The 10598-nt window shown below is 41.8% G+C and overlaps 1 protein-coding gene and 1 pseudogene across 9 annotated transcripts in view; both read right to left on the bottom strand.

Moving 5' to 3' along the window:
* The window catches only part of CSNK1G1 (casein kinase 1 gamma 1), a 207743-nt gene that overhangs the window by 107409 nt on the left and 89736 nt on the right, over window positions 1–10598 (bottom strand). For 8 of the 9 annotated variants that reach the window (XR_001371436.2, XR_333511.2, XR_333513.2 and 5 more), the window contains exon 2: window positions 7794–8193. Coding sequence is in view for 4 of the 9 variants with exons in the window: in XM_006141734.2 (XP_006141796.1) it covers window positions 7794–7974 (181 nt within the window). In the remaining 5 variants the exon portion in view is untranslated. Of the gene's footprint in view, window positions 1–7793; window positions 8194–10598 lie in introns of those variants that run through there. The other variant, XM_027765742.1, reaches the window with a different exon arrangement.
* On the bottom strand, window positions 287–1581 carry LOC102476944 (mRNA turnover protein 4 homolog; annotated as a pseudogene).

Here is a 10598-nt window from a genome sequence, read left to right as displayed (position 1 = left end):
TTTTTTTTTTTAGATAAATCTTTTCTATTTTCACTAAATGCTTACAAATAAAGGAATATGGGCAAAAACCTACCAGCAGAGTCAGGATGCTACAGAACACTTTGAATACTTGCTCTCAACTCCAGCAGTGAAGCCACTGTCCTAGTGGGTGCCTCCTGTCTTTTTTTTCTTTAATTATTTTGTTTATTTTAATTTGACCAGAGGGACAGAGAGAGAGAGAGAGAGAGAAACTGAGATAGCAAGCCACCAGGTCTGGGACTCAAACCACGGTCGGCGAGGTGAGAGTCCAGCACTCAACGACCACACCACCTGCTGGCCCCCCTCCTATTTTCTTGGCACCCGTCAGACTCTCAGTCCTCGTGTGGAAGGCTGGAGTGTGGAGAGAGACATAGTGTGTGAGTGAGAGAGAGCGAGAGGGAGCATGAGAGAGTGAGAGAGTGAGTGAATGTGGGGTTAGGAAAGGCAGACAGGGAGAACTCAAAAAATCCTCTTCCAAGCAAGGGGTACCAGGCCATGAGGATGAGCCTCAGCTCTGGGGTGCTCTTGGCGGTCTGCAGAGCTGCACAGCTCCACTGTCACAATGGTCCTGGGCCAGTGTGGGAGGCTGGCTCACAGGTAAAGAGAGAATCGGTTTTCCCAGAGAAGCACGACCCCCAAGGCCCCTTTCCCCAAGGGAAGTTCCTTTTGTTGCCCACAGGCAGACCCTGCAGACAGTTTTATTCTCCACAGAATCAGTCAGCGCCCATCACGCTTCCGTCTTCACTGGCAGCAAAGTAAACAGCCGTCCCTCCAGAGGGGTGGGGGCAGTGCTGCGTGGTCCACTCAGGACCCGGAACATGCTGAAGACCTTCAGCCCCGAGTCCCCGTCAGTCATCGTCATCCTCGGATTCTCCTGCCGACTCTGACACTCTCTGGCATGTCGTCTCCCACCTGCTGGAACCTTCCTGACTGTGCATCCCACATGTACTTCATGGTCACTTTGAATTTGGCCATTTCATACCCAAAAAGCTTCAGGACCTGAGCCTGCTCTGGCGTCAGCACATCACCCTCCTTGCACACCTAGAAGTTGGAGAGCAGAGTCACCACACCTATCCTGAGGGCGGTGGGCAGGCCCAGCGGCCTGAGCTACAGCTCCATGGATTGGGGGAACTGCTCCAGGGGCCCTGGATCCAGCTCGCAGTGAAAGCTGCCTTGTTCCCAGCTCGGGCGTGGTCCATCTCTGTGTATTTCGTGAACCACTCATTCACCTCCTCCTTAGTGAGGCTGGTGAGGAGACCGACTTCACCCGCAGCTTCTTGCTGACCTGGTGCAGGCTGTCTCTGTATTCATCAGCTGGGCTTCAACCCTAGGCCACCATCATCACCTTGTTTTTCCCAGAGAACATCTGACTGTGCGTCCAGGCGTTCCAGATGTCCTTAAGCTTGCTGTTCCTCATGTTGGCCATGGAGAAGATGAAGAGGTACTTAGACGTGTCCACACATTTCCAAAGCTCTTCTATCAGGTTCTGTTTTAGTTCCAAGCCTTTCTTGGCAGTTTTGGTTAAGGAAACTTTATTGTCGCGCTTGGATTTGGGCATCGCGCTGAAACCTCGTGTCATAAATACCATTTTTTAAAAAAATGATCTATATATTTGGGCCAGCAGGTGGCAAGTGTTCAAGGTACAGGACTCCCATGTGGTCAACCACGGTTTGAGTCCTGGGCCCAATGGCTTGAAACTCATGCTGGGTACATGTGCATGCGTACCCAAAATTTTGAGAGGAGAATGAAGGAGTAGGGACTGTGGCTTAGTCATCCCCCCTTGAGGAGCGATTTATTACTTTCTGTCTGTCTCTGTCTCTACCGCACATACATCCTATAGCAAAACTCTCTCACTCAAAAAAAAATCGATATTTAAGTTGAAAAAAATAAGATAAGGCTCATGCCAATGAAAGCACTTTATAGCTTTACTGTGTTATATTTCTAAGATATGTCCTGATAGACATTTTTAAATTCTGGAAAATTAAATCATCATCAGTGGTTTCTCTAGGGAAGACTTCTAATGTACAATTAAAGAAAAAATTTTGCAACATCCATGCTGTTTCCTTTTGTGAAAATTTGCTTAGGCCAAGAATTGGCCCAGTAGTTAAGAAGCTGGATTGCACATAACAAACTGTGTGGTTTGAGTTCCAGACAGTGGCTTGAAAAACACACCAGGTATATATGTGCCAGTGCCCAAAATCCTGAGAGGGAAGGGAGGAGAGATGGAGACGGGACTGCTGTGTGACCATTCCCTATAAGGGGTGCTTTCTCCCTTTCGCCCTCTTTCTGGAGAGCACACACATCCTCTAAGTTAATTTTATTCATGATAGAAGGTATACACATGAGGGGACGGCAGGTGGTATGGTGGCTAGGGTTAGCACTTCCACATGGCCAACCACGGTTCGAGTCTTGGACCTGGAGCTTGCTTTCTCACTTTCCCTCTCCTGTTCTTGCTCTCTCGCTCTGTCCCTCTCTGGTCAAAATTTAAATAATAAATAAAATAAATGCATACGTGTATGTATATAGGTTAAATAAAACAACTCTAAAAAAAAAAAAAAAAGTATGCACATGAGAGAAATAGACCCTCAACCGAATCTTGTCACACCATGATCCCCTTTCCCTAGCCGTCCGGCCTGCTAGGATCTGGGGCACAGGCACCTCAAACATGATCTGGTGGGTATGTTTTCAAGCTGACCCAGGGAATCCAAACCCACAATCGGCCATGTGGTTTCCAGCACTGTAGTCCAGCTACTATCGACTGTACCATCATGCTGGGCTTAATACTTTTCTTTCACTTTACGTCCTATGACCCAGTGATGTATACGTAACTTTACCGCTGCTCTGATATTACATTGGGCATTTCACAGACCTAATGCTTCTGCATCCTGCAGCTGGAGAACCTTTCTTCCCTGTGCCCACCACTGAAAATCTTGTCCTGTTATCAAATGAAACCTTCCTCACTGAAACCTTCAGTAACACACCCTGTCAATGTGTTTTTACAGTCTATTACAATAGTTACCATTCTGTATTGTAATTAGTTTTTCTCTTTCTGTTGACCACTAGATTGTGGTATTCTTAGAAATGAAAACTACATCTTATTCATTGTATCCTTCCCAAAGTCTAACATAATAGCAAATACTCAAAAAATGGTCTTTAAATGAATGATGGGGTTGAAACATATGTACATTTGTAGAAACCAAAATGTACTCATGTACATGAAACATACGTTCAAATGTAGAGAACCAAATCATTATTTTTCTTTTTTTTTTTTTTTTGGTTCTCTGTCTACAATTCATGGGTCTACCCACTCAGGCCACTACTCAAGCCTTCCCATACACATACCTGGAATCCAAAGGAGCCTGTTCTTCAACTCCCCCCACTTCCTATTTAACTAACTATCCAACCATCTCATAAACAGTAAACACTATCAAGAAAATTCCTGCCATCCAAGATAAGGAGAGGTGATTAACAAGTAACTACAGATATTTAAGATCATTTCAGCTAGTGATCAATTAGATGAATAAAATAAAGCAATCTGGGTGGTTACTAGACCTGGGAGGGTGGGAGAAGAAAGGGGCTCAAGAAAGGTGATTAACAGACACGTGACTATACATAGGAGAAGTAAGTTCTAGTGTTTTATAACACAGTAGGATGACAACAGAGTTCATAACAATATATTAAATATTTCAAAATAGCAAAAAGAGAAGATTGTGAATGTTCCTCACACACACTCAAATAAATGTTTGAGGGGCCAGAAGGTGGCATGGTGGTTAAGGGCACTGGACTCCCACATGGCTGACGATAGTTCAAGTCCCGAACCTGGTGGCTTTCTCTCTCTCTCTCTCTGTCCCTCTCTAGTCAAATTAAAAATAAAGTTAAATAAATAATTCTTTAAAAAAATAAAATTAGAAAAAAATGTTTGAGGTGGAGGACATGCTAATTACTTTAACTTGCTAATTTTAATGAAATGCACATACTAAAAAGTCATATTGTATTCCATAAATACTATAATTGTGTCAATTAAAAATGTAAAGTACAGCTGTTCTATCCCAAGTGAGGACACTGCCTATGTGCAGTGACTGAAGCCACATGGGAGGTGAGGGTTCGGTTCTCAGCCCAACCTAAAACAGGCCAGATGGCGGTGTGTGTCTACAGTCCTAGCTGACTAGGAGGCTGGGGCAGGAGAATCATAACATGGTATGACTGTCAAAAATCTCTCTCTCTCTCCCCTCCCCTCCTGAGTGCTAATGTTATCAGATGGGAAGCTGGGGAGCATTGCGAGGGGCTGGTTGGTTTGGGGACACATAATTCTAAGGTTAGAGACTCATCCAGAGAGACAAATAAAGCCACAACCCAAGACAAGTATGAAAGAGAGAAGTTCAATGGTATGACCAGGAGATTCCAGTGGGCACGCTGCCAGGTGATGACTGTACTGAGAATGGGATTAGGTATTATTTTTATTGTGGGGTGTTGTCATGAATATTTAGGAGGGGAGATCTGACAATGTAGCCTGCTCTACTGTTTGTTATCATGGGCTTCTGTTACACTTGCACACTTCTTGCCTGGTAAAGGGAACTCAAGTGCCCAGAAGGGAGAAGTCATACACATACCCAGTGTAGACATTGAAGGTGTGAGCATGTGCACAACGACAATTTTGACCATTCCAGTCTAGTGCTACCAGTGGAAGGTGAAGCATCAATCAAGCATCTGAGACACTATCTTTGTGCACATGCTTTGCTGCAGGTGGTGAAGAAAGTTATATCTCTGGATCCTCTCCAGACAGGTTAGGCAGTAAAAGTTAGATAACCTTTCCCTTTCGGCCCCAGGAGTCTGGCTGCAACCCCTAACAAGCACGAGTGATGTGTCAGATGCCCTTCTCACTGTGTCTTGAAATTTCCTGCATATATCTATCTCACTACCCACCCCTCTCTCCCACCCCTCTCTCTCTCTCCTCCCCCAACACACATACATACACACACACACACACACACAATTTCATGAGACAAAATGGGCTAGAGGGGATATATGCTACCATAAATTGATGGGGGAGAAGTTACTGAAGGCTTCTATGAGAAGACAGCATGAGAATGGAGGAGAAGGGATTGTGGCATGGCCATCCCCCCTGGGGGGGTGATTTCTCGCTTTCTATCTCTCTGTCTCTCTTTGTCTTTCTGGCGAGCGCATGTGCCCTATAGCGAAAACCTCTCAAAAAAAAAAAAATAATAAGGACAGCATGTAAGTGGAGGCCTGAAGGATGACAAACAACCAGGTATACAAACATTTAGGGAAGAATTCTGCAGACAGAATGAAGTACAAGTGTGAAGGCTCTAAGGCAGAAATGCATTTGACTATCTGAGGGACAGTAGAGACAGTGTGACTAGAAAAGTTTGAGTTAGGAGAAGTAAGGCCTTTTAGGTAGTAGCCTTGGTAAATGCCGGCACCTGCCCTGAGTTTAGAATTTCCTGGTTTACATGGCTTGCAGTCTGCACAATCTTCTACCTACTAATGCTAGAGCAAGAGAATGATGGAATAGGATATCTGGTTCACTCTATTATTAGGATGATGCAAATGATTCTGAAAATACCTTTTCTGCCTTCTGCTGATAAAAAGTATTGCTAGTAACAAAACCTGATATGTATAAAGAATAAAAGCACCTGAAAAGAAAGTTCTTTTTTACTGACTATAATGTGAAAATTATCCTAGATTCATGAGAGGAAATAAATTCTGTACTCTCCAAAAATATATATGGACTACAAATTTCTTTTTCTTTTTTTTTTTTTTTAATTTAGATTTTTACCGTAAGGTGGGGCACATGAACTCACCAGAGAGAGAAGGAAAGTGAGAAATCACCTCGTGGGGGAATGGCCACACCACAATCCCTTCTCCATTCTCCTTTTGGGATTTTGGGCATGCACACACACATGCTTAGTGTTTTTTAGGTTCCAGTCCCTAACTGCTGGGTAAGGGACTAGAACCAGAGTCAGCCATGTGGGATCTAGTGTCTTAACTGCCAAGTTCCCCACTAATCCCAAATTTATCCTTTCAAATGAATTAATTTTTCATGCCCTTGTCAACTTTTAATATAAATCTAGACCTGAGTGTTAGATTTCCAGTTTCTATTTTTCCAAGGTTTTTCTTCATCTCCACAGAACTTAAACAATTTTCTGATGTTTTGAGAATGTACAAATGTATAAGCATGGGAAACTGCCTCTCCACAAGTTTTATGGATGCTTGTGTCATAATTTATTTACTGCAAGTAGTACTGGGAGGTAGAAACAAAGTCAATCCATTACAGAAATGAATATTCACAGAACTAGTTGCTAAAGTAACTCAGCAGTTGCTAGGAAGTGAAGCAGTGTGAAATTACACATTTTACTCCTATTCTCAGTCGCATCTGCTGGCTGTGCTAGCTTGAACATGAACACATCTCTAAATATAAAGCCTCTTTCATTATCCTAGTTAGGTCTCGAAATTCCAGGTTGCCAGCCTTCTACCGGTAAAAATAAATTCATTCTCAGCATCCCTAAAAGCAATTCTCCATAGTTATCTCTTCCTTGTATAGTGATGTTTCCCCAGACTCTCTGAGTGAAATCGGAGGTAAGAATTTTTCCATCTTCTTTTGCAGGATCAACAGAAGTAGCGAGATAACAAACAATAACCATCTTCTGCTCCTACCCCCCCAACCCCCCAAGGGACATTTCTTATAAGGAGTCTTCATAGTAATCTTTAGTCTCAATGGCTATGAAGAAAAAGAAAACATTTTAGCTGAAAAAGGGACCTTTTCTAAGCTAATTTCTGCCTTTGTGCACTCATAAGGTCTTTTATTTATCTTCCCCACTCACCTAGGGAAGGCCATTAAAAAGTATATAAACACATGGGGCCGGCATGGTAGTTAAGGTGCTGGACTCCCACATAGCCGACTGCAGTTTGAATCCCAGATCTGGTGGCTTAAAAATTAAGCCAGAGGTGTGTGCGTGCATGCCCAAAACCGAGAGGAGAATGGAGAAGGGAGTGGGGTGTGTACATCCTCTGACGGGTGATTTCTCACTTTCCCTCTCATTGTCTCTCTCTCTCTCAGGTGTGCGCACACATCCTATGGCAAAAACCTTAAAAAGTATATAAATACCTAATACAACGTCCACCCAAACTCTCATCTTCAAACTGGTTGATTTTATCATTATTTATCGTTTTACCCAGAAATTCGTACTTGAAATAGAAAATCCATTTCCATGATCAGAAAATAAATTACACAATTTCTCCTTGGAGTTCGATCTCAATCAGAACATTGGGAACTCCAAGAAGAAATGTAAGAGCTGTTGGAAAACCTCTCTGAACAGGATGTTTATGCTTGCAAACTAAATCTGGACAGTACTAAGGATTTGCTCTTCTCTTTTCAGGGTTAGAGTATGACAGTTCGAAGAACAAATAGCATCTGCATCACCGGAGAGTTTGTTAAATTAAGTGCAGAATTTAGAGCTCCTCCTCAGATATACTAAGCCAGAATCTGCATTTTACTGTTATCTGTATATGTATCTACCTACAACATAAAACCTCAGAAGTGATATAAAATTTAGAAGTCAGTCACACACAGAGATGAATCTTGGATAACAATGATAGCTAATAATCACAATCCCCTTTACAAATTCTTTATTTCTTATAACTGGTTCTACCTAAAGCAAAATTTCTCATAAAACTATGAACTGCTTATCTTAAAAACACACCAAAGCTTATTATAGCTGCTGTCAGTGGAAGCCATGACATAACCAGGTTCTTACCTAATCTGAGCTCTCCGAAGTTCCCACACCCTATCTTCTTGCCAACCCTGAAGTTGGGTCCCACCATAAGCACCCCAGAGGATGTCGAGGAACCAGATGGTCGGGAACAGTGTGCACTCCTTTGTGCCATGGGTTTACTTGTCCGCTGTCTTTCATCCTTTTCCCTACTAGGATGGTCCATGATCCAGCACAACTGGTCTCTGCACAACGAGTAGCCTCGGCGTATATACCTCTTCAGTACAAAAGTACGTCCACATAAACCGTAGTCAGAGAAATGGAAGGAGTTCTTTTGGCACCATGTTTATGTTTCTAGTGTATCTCCAGGAGATGAAAAACCACTGATTAGTTCCTGTAGGACATGTAGGCTGTAGGTCTCAAGCATAGGAGGTCATTTTGTAACCTAGGTAGGAATCAAGAAAACATGCCGTTAAAAATTAAATTTTAAAATAAATGAAGACTGTCACTACTAATTAGAATGGATCCTATCCAAAGATGAGCAACGTGGATAGCTTCCTGAGATGAGTTTTGGTTTGCTATCCTCCAACAGTTCAGCCATCTGGATTAGCTATTCAAGTGGCCACATACGCTCAGTAGGCTGCAGACCACAGAGGCTAAAGGAACATGCAGACTTCAATACGACATGCTTTCTTCGAGTAATGTACATATGATCAAAAGAAAAGTACTGGTTTTTTTTTTTTTTTTTTATCACCCGCTAACAAAAAGATACAGTGGGGTTAGAGTCAAGTTAAATAGAGAATAATTTAATTAAAAGCTCTTACTTTTAATTTGGCCAGACTCAGTAGAAATGAGATTACTTATTCTCCCACACCCATATTTACCAAGCACTGGCAGCAATAATACAACCCACAATGCTACCTATTGACACAGATGGCCTCCATTAGAGAATTTCCAAAAATCTTATTGGGACTAAATAATCCTAGAGTAAAGCTTTGAAAAGCTGAACTTGTCCTGTAGTTTCCTCTGTGAACTGAGTATGCAATGACAGAGTGCCTGAAGGAGACTGTAAAGCCAAGAAACAAAAAAATCTTAAATGTAACATTCTTCCCTGACAGAATTCTCTAGTATCCAATTCAGGACTGAGCCCAACACAAAAGTTTACAATGAAACAATTTTGATATTATATTTAATAATCCATGCGAGGGCCCTTAACAAAAAAAAATACTCTTATCAATCACACACTGAAAATACTTTCTTAAGTACTTTCCTTAAAACTTTAAGAAAGAAATTAGAACAACAGCTTGGCCATTATCACTAGTACACAACAGAGTAAAAGTATCATTATACCTTCCTGAGGACACCTGAGTCCCTGCTACGGTAACAGGTACAACCCCAGGAGCTAACTGTACAAGTGGGCACATGATCCAAGAATGTCATTCATTTGCTTCATGATAATACTTAAACTGCTTATTTTCATCTTTTCTGTTTTTATTTGCATTAAAACTATAATGATTAGGCTTCCACAATGCTAATTATCAATAAAATACATTTCTCTAATTCAAGAAACAATAGACTTACATATATAATGTATATTCTATAAAGGGGGAGAAATAAGAGTGGCAAAATTAGGTCAGCAATTACTGGATTTCCCACATAAAAGACATTATTATAAATTCCTGTTTCTCATTATTCTTTCTCTTATTTCCAATATCCTCTGGTTATTCTTGTCTTGTACCCAAATCCCTTAAACAATATTAGAAAGAAAAGAGAAATAAAATTTAAGATGTTTTGTTTAGGTAACCTGATAGTCTTGATCTTTAAAAAAAAATTTATTTAATTTATTATTTAAAACTTGACTAGAGAAAGAGAGAAATGGAAAATGACAAAGCAAGCCACTGGGTCTAGGACTCAAAATGCAGTGAGCCATGTGGGAATCCAGTGCCTTAACCACCACCTGTCAGCCCCCATAGCCTGATCTTAATCGTTGGCAGTGTCTGTGTAACAGACTATCAGTTGTACTTTCTTCCCTTATATTAGAGATTGTCTTGAGGACAGAAACAGTATGCAATCAATTTCTGAGCATTTAACTGCCAAATTTTCATGAATTATTACTAATATAGTAGTCGCATTTACTAAGATTTGGAAATTGCACTACCTTGTCTATTTTTCTTCATATTTTCATTTGTATTTACTATTTCTCTAACAGGTGAAGATTATTTTTAAAAGTTTTTTTTTTCTTTTTTTGGAGAGGTTTTTGCTATAGGGCGTGTGCGCTCACTAGACAGACAGAGAGAGACAGAGAGACAGAAAGTGAGAAATCATTGCCCCCAGGGAATACCCACACCGCACTCCCTCCTCCTCCATTCTCCTCTCAGGATCTTGGGCATACACACACACACACACACACACACACACACGTGCCCGGAGTGAGTTTTAAGTCACCCCGTCCAGGACACGAACCGTGGTCGACTACATGGGAGTGCAGCAACATAGCCATTACACTAACTGCTGGCCCCAACCAGAGTCATTTCTTTACCTCCCACAAACATGGCAGAAACTCACATTTAAAGAGTCAGTTTGCATGGGGGATTGGCATTCTCTAGTTTCTACAATCTAGAATATGAAAGATGAATATTATTCAATACTATTTTATGTTGCACCTCTCATTCAAGAAATCAAATGGGAGCTAGCAGTTGGCATAATGGCTATGTCGCTGGACTCCCATGTAGTCGACCGTGGTTCAAGTCCCAGAACTGGTGGTTTAAACTCATGCCGGGCGCGTGTGCATGCGTGCCCAAGATCCCGAGAGGAGAATGGAGGAGAAGGGATTGCGGCGTGGCCATCCCC

This window comes from Tupaia chinensis, unplaced genomic scaffold (genome assembly GCF_000334495.1).
Source record: "Tupaia chinensis unplaced genomic scaffold, TupChi_1.0 Scaffold000063_1, whole genome shotgun sequence".
In the NCBI taxonomy this organism is placed as follows: Eukaryota; Metazoa; Chordata; class Mammalia; order Scandentia; family Tupaiidae; genus Tupaia; species Tupaia belangeri.
Note: the sequence above shows the minus strand (reverse complement) of the source record. Positions and strands in the feature narration are given on the sequence as shown.